General features: G+C 40.4%; 1 protein-coding gene across 1 annotated transcript; it reads left to right on the top strand.

Moving 5' to 3' along the window:
• The first annotated feature begins 2533 nt into the window (after nt 1-2533).
• Nucleotides 2534-17940, top strand: LOC149277506 (centriolar coiled-coil protein of 110 kDa-like). The gene is made up of 13 exons (XM_089502849.1): nt 2534-2671; nt 6114-6242; nt 7876-9430; nt 10680-10801; nt 11944-12121; nt 12449-12591; nt 13333-13449; nt 13589-13690; nt 13954-14070; nt 15445-15524; nt 15848-15910; nt 17307-17366; nt 17865-17940. The coding sequence occupies exons 1-13, from the start codon at nt 2534-2536 to the stop codon at nt 17938-17940; spliced, it is 2880 nt and encodes a 959-aa protein (XP_089358975.1).
• The last annotated feature ends 589 nt before the right edge of the window (nt 17941-18529 follow it).

Genomic DNA, 18529 nt, shown 5'->3' with positions numbered 1-18529 from the left:
AAACATCCAGACAAACAAAACAAAAAAAACAAAACAGGACATCACGGGAGAAAAGAGGGAAGAGACTTGGGTCCCCAAAACAAACTTTTTATTTTGGCAGGATAATATAAATGTGCCATATATAAATTAACTACAATACATTTTGCATTACAGCACGGTGATAAATTGATCAAATAAAAATGTCTTGTATCACCGCCTATTCTCGAGAACGCGTCTGACCCATACACACGGAAGGGCTTCCTAAAGAAGACAGATCAGTTCATAGAACCCGCGATCGATCTCCTGGCTCCGCCTCTGGGGTGTGGCTTACGACGACCGTTGCCAGGCGCTGTGTTTGCCGCCGAAGGCCTGAAGTATGGCGGGGAGGAGGAGGGGCTGAGCTGTCAGCCGCCGCCGCCGCCGTCGCCGTCGCCGTCGCCATCGCCATCGCCATTCTCTTGCATTGTTTGTAATTAACGGCCGGAAGGTGGTCGGGAGTTCCGTGTGACAACCGGGAGAAGGCATGTATCTGTGAGGGCCGGGTGTAATTTGCTCCGGTGAGTGAAGTGAGTATATACTGTGCCTCAGTGGTCGTTCTGAAGCTTATTTTGCTCACACAGCATCTTCACTCCGTCATATGTTAAGTTTGTATACATGCTGCATGCCTGCTTTATATTTGTACAGATGTTATGCAGTTGTATTTATTACAGTAGACAAAGCTAGCTGACCATAAGCTATATCCAACCTTACAATAAATGGCACACGTTTGGGAATAGCTAATTTTTTTTTTGGCTTTTATTTTTTCTAAGAATTGTGGGGATTTTTTTTGATGATCGAATGTTACCCAAAATATTCTCTTTATTATGCCTGATCCCTATTAAAGCCATGTGGCTGGATAACATTATTTCTCTACAACTAGCATTTATTAGCGTACTATCTATTATATATTTGTTTTTATGAATACAGGCAGGCAACGCATTTTGTCAGCAATGTATGGAGCAAAGTGCTGTCAATTTAGCGATCATCAAAGTCGACATTTATGATCCAACAGCTGCATATCGCTGGTATACAAGTCATTATATTTCCATGATAAATGCCATCTAGATATATTTTGATCCATGCATTAGCAAACATCAGGCTAGTGCATGTAGAGATCAGACATACCGTATTGGCTCGGATATAGGCCGCCCCCGTATATAGGCCGCACCCTAAAAGTTTGGTGCTTTTTTAAAGAAAAAGTTTTTTTCTTTAAAAAAGCACCAAAAAAACATGCTGCCACTGTCCTCCCTCCCCGAGATATGCTGCCACTGTCCTCCCTCCCCGAGATATGCTGCCACTGTCCTCCCCCCCCCCCGAGATATGCTACCACTCCACTGTCCTCCCCCCAAGATATGCTGCCACTGTCCTCCTTCCCCGAGATATGCTGCCACTGTCCTCCCTCCCCGAGATATGCTGCCACTGTCCTCCTCCCCCCCGAGATATGCTGCCACTGTCCTCCTCCCCCCCGAGATATGCTGCCACTGTCCTCCCCCCCCCCCCCCCCGAGATATGCTACCACTCCACTGTCCCCCCCCCGGAATATGCTGCCACTGTCCTCCTCTGCCCCCCCCCCGACTTACCGGAGCAGACTCCCGGGTGTCTTGCGCGGCCGGCGGGGGACATCTACGCAATACGCGTATACAACTTCCAGTGCCGGCACTCAGCGGATGTGCCGGCACCGGAAGTTGTATACGCGTATTGCGTAGATGTCCCCCGCCGGCCCCGCAAGACACTCGAGAGTCTGCTCCGGTAAGTCGGGGGGGGGGGGGGCAGAGGTAAAACGCATCGTGCGGACGGTCTGCACGATGCGCTCAGACAACCTCCCGTGCCGGCACACACCCCCCCCCCCCGGCACCCCCCTGCATGTCCCGGGCGTCGGGCGCTAGACCCCGAATATAGGCCGCACCCCCACTTTAAAGACTTAAAGTGGGGGAAAAAAGTGCGGCCTATATTCGAGCCAATACGGTATTTACTCCTGAGCACAGCAATGAGATATTAGGGTTTTATTAAGAGTAGATTTCTTTTCATTCAGTAACATTTATTGTGTATTCTCGTCCAAGCAAGATTAATTTATTCAGTGCCCCCGGTTTGAATGTGAACATTTTTATTGTTATGGTAATTCCTATGTTACTGAGTTTGTATGAAATATTTTGGGGTTTTTTCCCCCCATACTTTAACTGCATTTTTTCACCTTGACCTGTTGCTTAATGACATGTAACTGTTGTATGTGATTATCCTGCCATTGTGATGGATATGCTGTTAAATTGGTTTATTTACGTCCTGTTTCCAGTAGGTTTCTATAACGCTTGAAAAAACAATCGCCGCGTGTGAATGCATCAACGAACATCATTTAGTCTAATTTAATCAGTAATAGTTGTACAGTTTAAAACCTGTCTAAAGTCTAAAATTTTATTTTGGAATGTTAAAAGGCAATTTTATTTATCACATGAGTACATAACTGGGCCTGTTGATTTAACATCCTGTAAATGTTCTTATTGTTCAGAGTTATAGCGCAATGGAGGCGTACGAAGAATTTTGCAGGAAGCAGTTTGCCAGAATTCAGGGAGAAGCAATTTGCAGCGATTCCGTGAAATCCGGAGAACATGGAGTATCTGTTATACAGTTTCATGGTGTTGCTGTCCTTTCTCCACTGGTAAGTGTTTATTTTTTTTTTTTTTGGTCTTTTAGCATTTATGACTAGCACCCAAACGTTATTCAAAATCTGCTAGTGATTACAGACCTGTTAGTTCAGCTGCTTTGGACGGCTAGTCACATTTCTGTATGTAATTCAGTGTTGGTGTCTTTTTCCCCTCTTTGATATAGTGTGGCAAAACTATAATGACCCTTTCAGTGCCCTGGGTGTACAGTGCAAGCATTACATTCTCTGTCCACAAAAAAACTTAATTGGCTTAAATGATCAGATAGAATAAGGCGCCTTAAATTGCAAAGATCAATTGTTTCTCTAGACCTTGAGATCTTTATCTCAGGTGTTGGATAGAAGATTACACAGGTGAGACTAAGACTGTAATTGGTAAGAGTATGCAGTAAGTTTCTTATTACTTTTGATTGGTGCTGAAATAGAGCACCATGGACAGGATTGTCAGAAAACTAGGTAGGGGTAGTGAAGATGCCTACAATGAGGATAATGAAAATTGTATCTAGCCAGCCACCTGAAGGCTTTGTCGCTGTCTAACCCAGGGCTCGACAAATATGTTTTGGATCTATTAGCCAGCCAAAAAATGAAGTAGCCCTGATCTAACTATTGGCTCAATAGCGTTTGAGCTCATTCTGCCAAATACGTTGACAACACAATGTTTAAATTTAGAAAAAAAAAATTGGTTTTAATTTGGATTTTGTATGGACTCCAGTAAAGTTTATGGCACATGTCCCATAAACTATGTGCTGGTGTTAAGAACTATAATCATGAAGAAAAAACTATTACTGGCGTACAAAAAAATAATACTTCTCTTTCCTTCTTCCTTTTCCTGCATCTGCTAAACAACTTAAGTGTGCTGCCCGTGCATGCGCAGCAGCCTGTGTTAGCTCAAATCACAAACTTGTGCCAAGTGGCTGCAGCCTCCAGGTATACAGGTTGAACACTCATTGGCATCGATTACACACTGTAGTAAAATGTGGAGCTAGAGTGTTAATTACAGTCGGAAAAGTGCATCAGTAATGTTTTTAAAATGACAGCATTCCTTCATGACATGAAGGCATTTCTAACCATTTTATAACCATTCCATGTCTTAAATAACTGGCTCCTTTTTTAAGAGCTATATTGGGCTGGATTCTATGCAGGCAATTCAATGTAATTGAATAGCAATTCTCTAGTAGATTTCATTACAAAAAGGAGATTCATATTCAGTAGCTGACATAAACAGTTTTTACTCATCTATTTTGTCCATTGCCGGAATATTGATGAAGTATTCCAAGTTTATGAATCGCAAAGTAGGGTCAATATACAAAAGCTTTCGGACCTCATACGTCTCTTCTTTAGAAGCTGGGGGGGGGTGTACTTCTTGTGGTGAACACAGTGTGCAGGGGTCTGACCCCAGGGGTCATGTGTACAGTTTTTCCATTGATTTTAATGGGAGAGACTTAAGAAGCCAATCAGTGGCAAGGAAGATTTTGCAACATGGCTATACCTACGATATTTACAGTTAGGGTTAAGGTCTACTTACAGATTGCATTAATGTGCATTTTTATAGTAGGGGTGTTGGGGACACTATGCTGCCCTTGTATTGTTCGCTGCCTTTCTAATACAGCTGCATATTCCCAATTCCTTGAGCTAGAAGAACAGGTCTATTACCATATAAAAATATCTTCTATTTGCAAATCTTCAGTGGAGCAGTAACCGTCTAAACAGTGTTGGTTTATCCCTGAAAGCATGCACATACTTGACGGTACATTTTGAATGAATGTATCCTTTGCGTACCTGTTCACATGAAACATGACGTTAAAGAGAAAAAATTTTAGCATTAATTGCTGTTTGAACGTACTGGGAGTATTGCAAACCCAATGATACCTCTTCTTTTTAGAGGGTCTGTTGAATCTCTCTGCGGTGCTGCTTACCTCCATCTCCATTCAGGTATTATGCTTGCTAGCTTGCCAAAGACACAATCAGATCACAAGTCCCAACATCTAGGCGAATACATTAGGAGAGCATAGTGAGCGCCCAAGCCTATCCATAAAGAGAAAAAAATCAGGAATCCGTAAAGGAAACCCTGCCAGTAGTAATAAGATCAAGCACAAAAGGCCAATGAAATCTTTTAAATTATTATTCTTTGTTTGTCTGATACTGAGCGATTCACATCATAGCCTCTATGGGCTTTAGAACATCAGACAACCTGTTTTCTGTGCCAGTGAACATATATAATACATTGTACACAGACTAAACATTTAACCTGTATAATAACCGTTTGACCTTTAGCTTTTCCCCATAGAGCACATTATCTGTTAGCAGGTACTTATCCTAAATAGACTGTTTACCAAAGTAATGGTAGTCTCACCCTGAGCTCTGCCCCGAGGCAAGGTTTTGATTATACTGCGGTGATAAAAAAAACAGGTTTTAGCACACCGGTTGGGAGAACGTTTAAACACCTGTTTCTCTGGGATATGTAGACCAAACCACTTTTTTTTTTTTAGCCCTTCAGAAAATGAGGTAGACCTGACTTATATCAAAAGTAAGGTCTGCATGATTTGTTCCTTTAACACCCATGAAGTTACCTGCTGATACTTCCTTCTACCTTCATGCTTACTTGCGTACAGTACAGGAGCAGGCAGTGCCCATAAGGTGTTGCCGGGCACGGCTGGCTCCTGTGGGGTAGATTGGCTTCAGCAGAGGAGGACTGGAAGGAGGTGGCAGGTAAAACATAGTTTACTCCTTAACTCTTAAGGAAACAATTGAGCAAACCTTACTTTTTAATATAAGAAAAGTCTCCTTAATCGTTTTCTTAAGGGTGTAAAGAAAAGTTTATTGGCACTTTTGTCTGATTCCTGGCTGTCACAGGAGCACGTCACTGATCATTTAATGATAGGATAATTGGCAGGTCATGTTTTCGGAACAAGCATGTTTTTACTACCGTGTGAGGAGGCGTACAAGTCCCTGGCAATGCATAAACAAAGCGTCACTTGTTTTCTAAGGCATAGCGGTGTTGCCTTGTCACCTAGCATTCTTACCCTCGCTGTGGTTGATTCTACATCACAACAGTATGCGTTTGATATTGCTGGGGAAATGAGGCGCTAATCCTAGAACTTCAGTCTGCGATGCAATAATTCCTTACAAGGTGAGTAATTCTAAATATGAACAAGCCTATTTCCTATTCGAAAACACATTTTCCCTTTATGTTGTTTTCTCCTTTGTTCATCTTCAAATAAGTACAGTTCTTTAAACCGCTGTACTTTGAATACCCACAACTTGAATCTGTTTTGATTGTCCGATAAGTATTTTTTAATTAAAAAATGTGATTGACAGACTAATTTTTGGTAATTTGTTGGTAAATGAAACAAATATCTATAGCTGATATTTGGTAGGGATGTCTTTACCCTTTTGCTTCCTGAACAGTGTTCTTTTTTTTATTATTATTTATTTATAGCTGACAGTGGAAAAAAGGCAAGAAATGCAACAATATAAGCTGAAAGCTATCGAGCTGGATGAGAAGAGGCAGAACTGCAGAAAGACATTCTTGCTTAACAGAGTCCAGGAGATTTTGGAGACAGTCCAGGTAAAAGTTGCATACTCTCTAACAACTGATTTCGTCATTAGGGGCTCCGTTGATCCATCAGAAATCAAGCTATTATTGTCCGGTTTAATGTTTGCGCAGTGAAAACATGATTTGTGTAGCTCCATCATATCTCACAGTGCTGTACAGTGGTTAAAAAGAGCATAACTTGTAGAGCCTCGTATAGCACTTTTGGACTTAGAAACAAAAGGTGCTCACCAGAGCTTACCCATGTAGAAATATCAATATCTAGTGTTTAATCGATAAACTTTTGTGGTTGATTTCAACTGAAAGACAGCACGGCACTTTATGAAGGGTCTTTCCTGATGTCTTTCCTCCAGGAAGGATGATCTTCTAGATAATGCATTGTTTAATTGTTGCGGCAAACTCCCAATTTAGTGAATAAACCCCTTATTGGCATTAAATACAAGATCAATCTTGTATTAATTTTAGAGCGCTGTTTGGTCATCCCTCCTTTTTTATGGATTTATATCCTCACTGTTGTTTAGTCCAGCCTTAGATGCACATTAAATGTTGTCCCTTTAGATCACTGACTAGCTTATCAGACATTAGTTTACATTAGCCCCTTTGAAAGAAATTTGTGTAATATTGGCAAAAGTTTCAAACTGTCTGCTTCAACTGTTTTTATAAAATATATATTCTAGACATAGAAGTGTGTTCTCTAACCTGGGAGTTTTTTAGGGATTTGAAAGTTTCCGCTCCCTGATTTCAAAATGCGTTTTGCTGGACCAAGATCATTGAGGTTGGCCCTTTTATAAAGCATAGTAATAATTGCTACCGTAATTTTTACCCACTGGAAATATATTTCCCAATATTTAACATGCTGAATATGATTAAATGTATTCGAGCACTTAGCCTATTTTTACCACATTGTGTGTTCAAAACATAATCCTTTCCATTTAAATCCTCTCGAGATCAATTACAGATTAGTATATTCCCAGGTTAATGTACTATAATATAATCAGTTTTATATTAATAACAGTAGAAAGAGAAAAGAGCTATGCGCCAGGTTACATATTTTACATCTAAAAACAATTTTACATTTTTTTTTTTTTTTTTATAACCTTTCCCAATTTAGTTATACAAATTTCATATATTGTTTTTTTGTGCTTGTCTTGGGCAATTATTCTTTAGAATGGCACACAACAAAGAGGTGGTAAAATACATAAAACCATATCTGTGTCTCAGTGAACCATATTTTGTTTCAATAAGAGTTAGTCCTTAATACCTGTATTTTGCTTCTGAATTGACTTGTGGCGTTCATGATCTCATGCACTCAATAGAAAACAATGGGGAGTCTCACTCTTGTTTACTACCAATCACTAGGTTACCACTGCACGGTTTGGGAATTCTTAGACCATATATACAGGACACAAGACTATAACAAAGAGCTATGTATGCCCCCAGCAGCTAAAGGGCTGGCCCTAATGTGTTATCCAGCTCACCTGTCTTAAACCTGCTCAATGACCGCATGGCTGGGGTATAATTATACCTTTTGTTGTTTGGATTTTTTTGTCCCTCTAGTCATGTTATACAATGTGTAACATATCTGAATAATTTCCCTATGAATATGTTTTTGAATGTACTTCTGACTCTTCGTTTGCATGCACTGTAGGTAAAAAAGACCACAGGTATGAATGCTGTTCCTACTACTACAGAAGAGTTTACAGATCAGGCTACAAAAGCCAAGAACATGAATGGGTTTGCACTTCTGCCTAATGTTATTAACGTACCAATCAAGTCAGCAAAACACGGACCCGCAAAATTTGAAAAGTCATTGGAAGACTCACAGTCAAAGGCAAACACAGAGGTTCTCAAAGAAGACTGTTTGGCTTTAAGACCAACAAAGAGCCCTATGATAAATCATGAGAATGACGTACCCACTGAAGCCTCACAGCATGACGGAACGGAGCCATTTGAAGCACCACCTCCCACTAAAGGAGCTCCTGATCCGTACGTGATGAGTCTTCAAAACCTTCTGAAAAAGTCCAGAGAGTACATTGAAAAAGAGCAAAGCAGGCGTAACATGAAGAGCTATTCAAAGGGTAATTGTAATGAAAGCCACTCGGACAAAGAAAATGATACCATTAAGATAAGTGACTCTTTAAAAGAGAGAGCACGGATTATGAACAGAAGCCGAAGTTGTAGCCCTTTAATGGTTGATAAGCCTGCCCTTAACAAATCCAATACACTTCTTCAAGCTGCCTCTTTCCAAGGTCAGAGCATGGGTTCTGCTGCTCTGTCAAGACCACTGGGAATGGACATTCCTTTAAAATCGGGGACGATTTCAAGTGTAGATACCGAATCTGATGAAGAATTAAAAAAGTCATGTGTCATTGAGTGTGAAAGCAGCTTTGTCAAAAGCCTCACCGGCTCTTATGCTAAACTGCCCAGTCCAGAGCCAAGCTTAAGCCCTCAAATGCATCGAAGACGTCCTAGGCCCTTGTCAGCAGGACATATACTCATTAATAATCCAATAAATGCCTATGAGCTAAGCCCTAAAGGAAAAGGTGAAATAGTGGATTTGCCGGAGACAAATGTGAAATCGTATTTGTCTGAACCTATGCCAACAATTAATGGACATAAGAAAGACAATTGTTCCATCACAGGATGTTCCTTAAGTAAGAATGAAATTGTTGGCAGTCCAGATTTGAGTAAAAGTTTTGAAAGTAGTGCTTTAATCTGGAATAACAAAGCGACAGATGTTTCACAGACTGAAATCTGTAAAGAGACCCATCTAAACAATAGTATTTGTGCTACAAATAGAACATCATCTAATCCTGACATACAGAGTCAGAATGTGGACACTCCCGTTTTAAAAACAGAACATGAACTTAAATCATCTGGTTCACCAGAAATGGTTAAGCGGGTTTCGCCAGCGCAGCTTAATAAATCCTATGATGTAGAAACGCCTTCTCCAATTTTAATGCAAAGCCAAAGCACGAACCAAACCACAGACACTCCTTCCTCTTCGTTGATAAGAGAGCAATCTTATGAGAATAACTTTGACGTTAAACGCAGGCTTGAGCTGGATTTGGACAGCACCCGAAAAGATGTCTATGTGCCTCCACCTTCAAGTGATCAAGAGAAGAAGCTGCCTCAGGAAGAGAGGAACTACCTCGAGTCTTTCCACATAAGGAAGAACGATGCAATGTCCAACAGTACCTTAGGTATGGAAGGGTTTTCCTTAAATGCATTTCTATACAATTATAGTCTATTTTCTTGACATATGTATGTCGTAGATGTTCAGTTCAACATCTGTTATCCAGGTGCAAAGATTGAGGCTTGGAAGGGTCCTAGCTCCTGCTGTATTAAATCACTGGCATCAAATTCATGGGTAGTTCCATCGGCCTATACTTTGTACCTGTTCATTGTAGAATTCATGACTGCTTGATAATAAACAGTTGTGTTTAGGTGTGTTTACTGGATTTCCCAACTGGAAAACCTCTATTAAAATATAGGAGGACACCACATGTTAAACATTACAATAGAAAGTATATTTTGTATATTTTTGTTTTTATTAATGTTAATATTTTTTAATGACGTATATTAGCCATTTCGTAGTTCACATTGGTCTTATATAATGTGAGAAGATACTTCTTTAGTAGCTGCCCAGACTTGTCCTGTAAGTTGAAGATTTGAGTTTCAAGTGACCTTTTAATGAGGACAACCTTCTATCCAGGGAATAGGAATAATGACACAAAGCGCATCTGTGTCTCTGTATATTCATTTGAGGATTGCATACCATACATACACCGCATCACACACAACCTGGCCTGTCATGGCAGCTCCAGACTGTTTCTGTATCGTAGTATTAAGCACAGGAGCTGTAACATGGGTATTAGGGGGCTATACCTGGCGTGTGCTTTTTTTTTTTTTTTTTTTTTTTTTTTTTACTTATTTTAGGTGAGAGTTTCCTAGGCGTGTTATGTCCGTGAGAAGTACAAACCGCACATAATGGTCCCTGTACATGAGTACTGCCAAGCTGATCTCTGAGAGGCGTTGATCAAGGGCATTTAATTATATATACTCATCGTATACTATTGCATTCTTTTCTCTAAATGCACATAATTAACCCTTGCTTAGTAGCGTTGGCACATTTATATTCCCATAAACGGAATAGAAAGCAGTGATTACACAACTAGTAATGGCTAACACAATTAAAACCTTTGTGAACGGACTCCTTGGGAAACTAAACATGCGTTGTTACTAGCCGGTCAGTAGTCTATAATCACACCATCTAATGCATTCATCTACAGACGTGTTTAAGTTTCCAAAGTGCCAGATTGTTCTAGACATCAATCCTAAATGTCAATCCTGCCAGCGTTCAAGCCCTTTCACTACTAGGTATCTTATAATATTAACAATTCATGAAGTGGATAATTTTTCATATAAATATAATTTTTTTTTTTTTAGATGACAACTTGAAAAAGAAAATGCTGTCTTTTGAGCAAATGAGAAAGAAACTTGAGGAGCAACATGCACAGCAACTATCTCTACTGATTGCCGAACAGGAAAGAGAGCAAGAAAGATTACAAAGGGTAATACCACGTCTAGCGAATAGATCATGTAGGGATCACAGCTGGTTAGAAAGTAAAGGAACAGTTGGCAACTTCTGACACAGTATGTGTGTAAGTGTGGCATTGAACTATATGAACTGGGTGGACTGGTAAGTTTTATAGTGGCTGCTAAAGCTTAGCTATATAGACATATATAGATGTAGATTTTATAAAGAAACAAAAGGCCAAGACATAGTTCGGCACTAAATCAAGATAAAAAAATTGAATATTTGTATCAGGTACAGGGGTAATATATAATTTTTGACCAAATGATTCAGCCAGCTAATACATTTCATTGACTGCTGCAATAAAAGAATTGTAAATCGTAGTGTTTGTCTTGTTTTAACCCGATAAATTCTTTCCTGTGTTATCAGGAAATTAATAGGTGGTGGGTGAAAGCTTCTACAAAGGATTCTATAGCTTTGATATAAACACATCACATCAGTAATTCATGGCACCTAAAGAAACACTCTGCAAAAAGTCATTCAACGTACCGCCTGTCGAATCATCCCAAAATCACGCACTGGGTAAAAAGTGCCAGTTTTAGTGATTTGGTATTTTTTTTTAATACATAGAAGTGTTAAGTGCCGAGGTTACTGCCAGTTCCTGCTCCGTTCAAGCATGGATCATGTAGGTATTGGAAATAAATGTAGAGACCTGAGAAAAAAACCTACTAGGAGAAGTGAAAATTGTAAGGAAGGGCTTGCTGTTTGCGAGGTTGACATGGCGACTAGAAATTGACTCCTGGTACGTTGCGCTTCACCTCCTGGATATACTAACTGGCTCTATGCGTTCATACTTTCGTGTATTGTGAAACCATCTCTATGCACACTTGGCATTTTCTTTCCATGTGCTGCCGGGAGGCAGGTGCTCAGCAGGCTCACATGACCCACGGGCAGCTCTTGCCCTTTTTGCGTGTGCGGGGAATATTCGGAGCTCTGGGATAAGGGGATTTGAGAGGTTGACACTATGGTGAAGTTCTGAAAATAACTGAAGGTTGAAATACAGGTTTTGCTGTTGTGTGTGATTTCAGACACATCATCATCTCTGTATTATAGCCAGAAAAACAATCATATTAAAAACAACCTGCTTGTTTCTTATTTATTTTTTAATTTTTTTTTCAGGAGTTTGAGGAAGAACGGAAAAGATTAAGGTTCAAGAAAATTGTTGTGCCTGGTTCACCAGGAATGCTTGATGACAGTAAACTGAGACCTGATAAGACAAACGGAGACGAAAGCAACATGTCAGAAATTGAAACAAGCCACGTGGAACCATATCACGTTTACTCTTCTTATAACACAAGTAAGCATGTGGGAGCATTTACATTTGTAGGCACTCATATCATTTTGCATCACTGGATTTGCTTAACACCATGCAGTATCATTAAAAAAAAAAAAAAAGTGGTCAGTTTAGGACAAAAAACATTGTGCAGAGGCTGAAAGGAGGTGTGTGTTGTGGCTATGGTTAATTGACATGGCAAAGCTTGATCTTAAATCTAGTTACAATAAATCAAGCACTGCATGTGTACGTGCTTTACTGGTATTTTAAGGAGCATCATGTTCATAGCTGTGTCTTCAGAACGGTTAAGTATCTCTCTAAGGATTTGTAATGACTGTTAACATCTTACAGTTGGGTCAGTGGCTGCCCCATCACAACAAAGCTGTGAATCGGCAAATGAGCCCTCGGTTGCTCTGTGGAGACCATCGCCAAGTGGAGCTCTGAAAATCTCGACCCAGAGGTCTCTCAGCAGAGCAAGAACCAGATGGTCCCAGGTAGCTTATTTATTGGAATGTTCTTGTAAACATTTTCCACGCACAACAGAGGTTCTTCACCCACCTGCTGGTTACCGAGTGAACTGGCTGCCTTGATTCATTTGTCAACATGAAATGTTTAAGATTGATTGGTACGGTGTCCGAAACGCTTAAGTAAAAATCACTATCTCTTGTAATATGTGGAGATCCTCTTAACTAATGCATTTTACAAGGAATGTTAAGCTAACATTGTATAACAAACAAACATGACTTTCAAGATATTTGTAAAAGCCATACAAATTCTTTAGTTGGATACTGTGAGTTCTGCCTCATTTCTCACCTCCCCAGCTGCTCCTACTGAATACAGGGTGGACCTCCAGTATGTATGTTGCTCATTCTCAGCAGAACTCCAATTCTAGTCAATGTGTCCATCAACAGCCAAGCATGTGTATGCTATTTGAACACTGGTACTTTGCTTCAGTATTTTTTTTATTAGAGTGCTACTGACCATGAGCAAAGGAGCTTGCATGCTAATGATTCCGTAAAGGCAGCTTGCAGAGGAGTTTAATGGTTAGACCCATTTATTAAACTATGAATACTCCAAATTGCATGCAGTAAAAAGGCATTGCAAAATGGCCTCCAATATGCATTAAAATGCAATTTCTGTACTAGACTGTACCTACAGCTATTAAATCCAGAGATGTGGTTTCCGTTCATGATTTTCCCTAATCCAATCATTTTATACAATTTTGCCCCCCAAAGGTTTACAGTCCAGCAATGCAGATAAAATTAAACAAAGTCACAGCGCTAGCCAAGGGCTTTCTTACTCGGAGACTTATGCAGACAGAGAAGCTCAAGAATTTAAAGCAAACTGTAAAGGTAAGACTACAATGCTGTCGTTGGCAGGGACCCCAGGCTTCATTGAGCACTGTGTGTTAACTGTTGTTTCAAGCATTCCCTATTGTCACAATCTTTTCTTACATGTAATTATAAGTTTTTATTTTGCTATGACTCTTAGGACACTGCAGAATTTATGAGGACCTTCCAAGCAGATGGTCCAGTAAAAAGAGGGATAGTGTCAGCCCAAGACGCCTTGTTGCGGGAAAGGGTCCTGGCACAGGTAAGGGTGCTTCCGGCATAACGTGTATGCAACTTGTAGTTAAAGATCAGTGATGTTTTCTCATGGTTTTGGAATATTTTTAAAAGTCTTTAAAATTGAATGCATTTGTCAGTCAAAATAAAACTTGGCAAAAGTCTGGTAAAGAGCCAGCATGTCAAACATTTGTTGCGTCCATATATCGGTGGAATTAATCTATTTGGCTGCTTCTTGAGCCCAAATTTTGAATAATGTGTTGTAACCCCTTCTTTTCCCCCCGTGTACAGCTGCGAGCAGCATTGTATGAAATACATGATGTATTCTTTGAAATGGACATTACAGAAAGAATGAATATTCTTGCTCATGACCGTGAATTGAGGCGTGAGAAACTGATCAGGCAAATGGTGAGTTTATTTTTTTTTTACGTTTTTAGTGTAAATAATATCAGAAATCGGTTATTATATAAGACGTGTTCCGCACAATGATGACTTGCTTTCTGTTTGATCATTTCATTGCTCTGTTTGTGACCAAGTAGGACAGGGCTCGACAAATCCCAGGCAGCCTCAGGAGTCTGGGCAGACAGCACAGCCACTCAGAGCCCGCCCCCGAGCCTGAGATCACTCCCACGGAGTGATCCTGTAGGCTGAAAACGCGGTTGCAGGAAAACCAGCAATCGCGTTTTCAGCTGCCAGCCTGCCACAGGCAGCTTCAGGGAAGGTGGTTGAGTGTTGATTGGGTCCCCACACAAGTGTGAGGACCTGACCCAACACCCCCCTGCTGCCTGATCGCTCCATGAGAGCGAAAGGGCAGCGTTAACCCCTTCAATGCCGTGATCGTGGCATTTAGGGGTTAATTCCCATTTTGTAAGGGGCTCTGCTGCTGGTGGTCTGCCTGGAAGCTCAGACAGACCAGCAACAGCAAAAACGAGCCCCCACAAGCCCTTCGATGATTCCTATAGGCATGGAAACCTACAGCAGTCATCAGAGAGTCCCCCCTGCAATGGCTGGTCTATAGACCAGCAATTGCTTCCCAGCTGCCAGAGACAGCTTCAGGGACAGGGGGAGAGGGTTCTTTGGTCTCCACATGAGTCTGGACACCAGCCCCAACCCTCCCCTGCTGCCTGATCGCTTCATGAGAGCGACAGTGCAGCGTTAACCCCTTCAATTCCACAATTGTGTATAACACATTCGTGGCATTGCAGGGGTTAACATTTGTCCCCACTTGTGGGGACTAAATATCAGTCAATGCTGTGCTTCAATGGAACATCAGCATTGAAAGCGTATATTGAAATATATATATATATATATATATATATATATATATATATATATATATAAAAAAAACAGCACTGACCTGAAAGTCCAGGGTGCTTCCAGGTCAAATGCTGTGAGTTTAGTAAGTGGGCTGATGATGATCAGATCGCTCCTGACCAACTGTTAGTTTTAAAAAAAAAAAAAAAAATCCTGGCTCCTAACTTTTTTAGCTGGCGCCTACAATCACAACAAATTTGTCAAGCCCTGAAGTAGGAGCTGATTGCATGTTCTAAAGTTGTACAGCTGGTACAAATGTATAAAATTCATTTGAATTACAATTCTAGCATATCAAGCTGTAATTATGAGATTTTAGATGTTTCAATATTTTTGATTATATGTTGGAAAAGTCATTAAATCTTCTGAATGCTCCTGGAAAGGAGCAACATGACAGTTATCGGAAAACCGGCGGTTTGCGATGTCGTCTTGCTGGCTGTTTTAATTACCATGTCGTATATTGTTCTACAGGAAAAGCTTAAGAGTCCTCGAGACCGGGTGACCCTTTCATCGGCAACACAAAAATCCTTGGATAGGAAGAAGCTTACAAGGTAGAAGGTGTTAGAAGTCTAGTGCTTTTCCGATGTAAAATAGCACTATATTAAGAAACATTTCTTTAAAAATATTTAAAATTCACACAGTGGTGTAATGCAATTATTTTCCTTTTTTCAAAACCAATGGCTACATTAAAAAAACAAAATTGCTAAAATGAATATTTAATAGTGGAATTTGGATACCACAGTGTATAGATTATTCCTGGTGATCTTCCCAAAGCAAAACGAGTAATTTTTTTCCTAAATGGTTTAGAAATAATGCAGTCGTTCTCTGGATCCGTGAAGTAGGAAATAAGTGAATGGAATTTCCTTGTTTTTAGGGTAGGTGAAACTGGGATTTCAAATAAAAAACTCCAATCAAAGCCAAAGGCCTTGGAAACCAGGTAAGTCTCCGTAATGTATGTGCTTGATGGGGAAGGTTATGTGTAGTGATAAATATACACAAATGTATATACATACACCCCCTAAATGTTTTGAAAGATTAAGTGCGGTGTTTTATGGTAGTTGTACATTCTATTTGAGGAAATAGCTCTTTAGACTATATATACCGTATTTTTCGCTCTATAAGACGCACCTGCTGATAAGACGCACCTAGATTTTAGAGGAGAAAAAAAAGGAAAAAATATTTTGAGCTAAAAAATGGGCTAAAATATTTATTACAATAACTGAATAAGCTATGAACACAGTAAGACACACACAGTAAGACACACACAGACACAGTAAGACACACACAGACACAGTGAGACACACACACACACACACAGTAAGACACACACACACACACAGTAAGACACACACAGTAAGACCTCCCTCCCTAACCCCCCTTCTCAGTATCTCCCCTCTAACTCCCTAACCCCCCCTTCTCAGGATCCCCCCCCCCCGCCCCGGTCACTTACCTTAAACTCCTGTGTTGGAAGCGTGAGGCGTTTGTCTCGGGTGCCGGCGCTTCACTGCTGAGCGCCGGCGTCTGACGTCATATGCCGGCGCCCAGCGTAAAGCGCCGGCACCCGAGACAAACGCTTCCAACACAGGAGTTGAAGCGCTGAGGCAGGCGGCAGTGGCGGCGGCCGCCGCCAGCAAAGGATTCCTGTATATCTGTCAGGCAGGGGGGCCCGAGAGTTGCCGAGCGGTTGTCTTCAGCAACCGCTCGGCACCCCTTGGGCCCCCCTGACTGGCAGAAATCCAGGACTCCTCTGCTGGCGGCCGCCGCCTGCCTCAGTTGCGACCCCGGATTTATCGGCGTATAACACGCAGGTAGGGTTTAAGCTCCGGATTTTAGTTAAAAAAGTGCGTGTTATACGCCGATAAATACGGTATATCGTTGCCCCCCTCCCTGCCTGCATCTTCGCTCCATAAGACGCGGCTGATTTTGCATCCTACTTTGGGAGGAAAAAAACTGCGTCTTATGGAGCGAAAAATACGGTATATAGTCCTTGTTTCTTTATTTATTTTCCTTGGGTGCAAACAAATGGTAATAGTAAGGAAAAGCTGTGCACCAAAAGACTATTTAATCATAGGTTTATTTGGAGTGAGGGAAATAGAGCAACATGCAGTAACAAAATGTCACCTTTCCTCCCCTTTCTAAATCAAAAACATGGTCCCGCTGACTTGGCCATTCTGTTGGTTGCTGCTGTACCATTGCAGTTACAAGTGAACTATGAATTTCCAACCCATCCTTCTAGAGAGAGAAAATGCACGTGTCTTGTATAAATATGTTTTTGTTCTTATTCTTCACAAAGCAAAATACGTTTTTTTTGGTTCTTATTTCATTTTGACTAGAATCCTTCAGCCAAATCAAGGACAAAATGCACCCATCAATAAGCTTCTTTGCAGACAGGGGTAAGACATTTTTTAAAAATTTTAGACCGTTTATCCAAAGAAAAATAAATGTAATGCTTAATGTAAAACTGATTTTATGAACAACAAAGTTCATTAGAATTGGGAATATTAAGGGATTCACAGTGAGGTCCCTCTCTGACTTGATGATAACACAGACTTTGATGGTGGCAAAACTAACATAAGAAATAGTTGTCTGTCCTAAAATCCTTTCCATTCTGCTCACCCACCCGACTGATCTCTGATTCCACCAAAGAGCAGCAGTAACTTTAAAAACAAATAATCGCTCAATGATGTAATATAGGGATTGGGTACAATCGTTCGAATCCCACGAAATTTAAGATGATTGCCCCCACAGGAAAGTGAGTGATCTACTTTAACAAAGTCACAGATTGTCAAAACATGCTGCCTCTCACCTGTTACGCAATGAAAATTGGTGGTAAGGCCTGAATGTAATACCTTACTTTAATCTAATAATATATTTTGCTCTATTCATTACAGGAGCATCTGCAAGAAGAATCCAAAGAAAGAAGCCAAATGTTGTGACAATTTAAGAAGACAGCACTCTTTGGGATAGAAAGATGAAGCTATATTCTTCTTTTTGTATTGTTATTTAAACATGCCTTTTGCACTCCTTTGCACTGAATGTAAAGTCACACATTAGCATGCAGCTAATATTCTGATTTCTTGATATTTAATTTTTGCACCAATTGAAACATTTTCCCACGTATTCCACATCCTTCTACCAGTTTACAGTAACTCAAATAACTTTGTATAGGGATGGAGTCTGAATACAATATTTCTTTTGCATGAAAATATGTGCTGAGCGTTTATCAGGATGTTTCTGTTTTCTTTCCGTTGTCATAGTTTGTACAGTCCTGAAATACGACAGTTTACAGATACATAAGTCCCTTTTGCAAAATATTTACCTATGTCAGCTTAATGTACGGAGGTATCTGAATGCATCTGCACATTTTAACAGAATAGGCCATGTACGTATACTATATGTTGTAAGCCTACAGTGCATTGATTAAACCCCCCCCCCCCAAAAAAAAAATATGGATAAAAGCATAAAAAAAGCTTTAAATTCTGGCCATTTTGATATCGGGATGGTATATTCTGTTATCTGAGAGGGTAAATAAAACTATATGGCTGTAAACCACACG

The sequence above is a fragment of the Sceloporus occidentalis genome, unplaced genomic scaffold (assembly GCF_023333645.1).
Source record: "Sceloporus occidentalis isolate IW3139 unplaced genomic scaffold, rSceOcc1.0.p SCAF_213, whole genome shotgun sequence".
Classification (NCBI taxonomy): domain Eukaryota; kingdom Metazoa; phylum Chordata; class Lepidosauria; order Squamata; family Phrynosomatidae; genus Sceloporus; species Sceloporus occidentalis.
This window is presented reverse-complemented; position numbering and strand designations above follow the sequence as displayed.

What these genes read in the sequence shown, in the direction of transcription:
- LOC149277506 (XM_089502849.1), top strand. Translation starts at nt 2,534, where the DNA reads ATGGAGGCGTACGAAGAATTTTGCAGGAAGCAGTTTGCCAGAATTCAG. An exon ending in CCAAAGGCCTTGGAAACCAG is followed by an intron (nt 15,911 to 17,306) that starts GTAAGTCTCCGT and finishes CATTTTGACTAG; the next exon opens with AATCCTTCAGCCAAATCAAG. An exon ending in AAGCTTCTTTGCAGACAGGG is followed by an intron (nt 17,367 to 17,864) that starts GTAAGACATTTT and finishes TATTCATTACAG; the next exon opens with GAGCATCTGCAAGAAGAATC.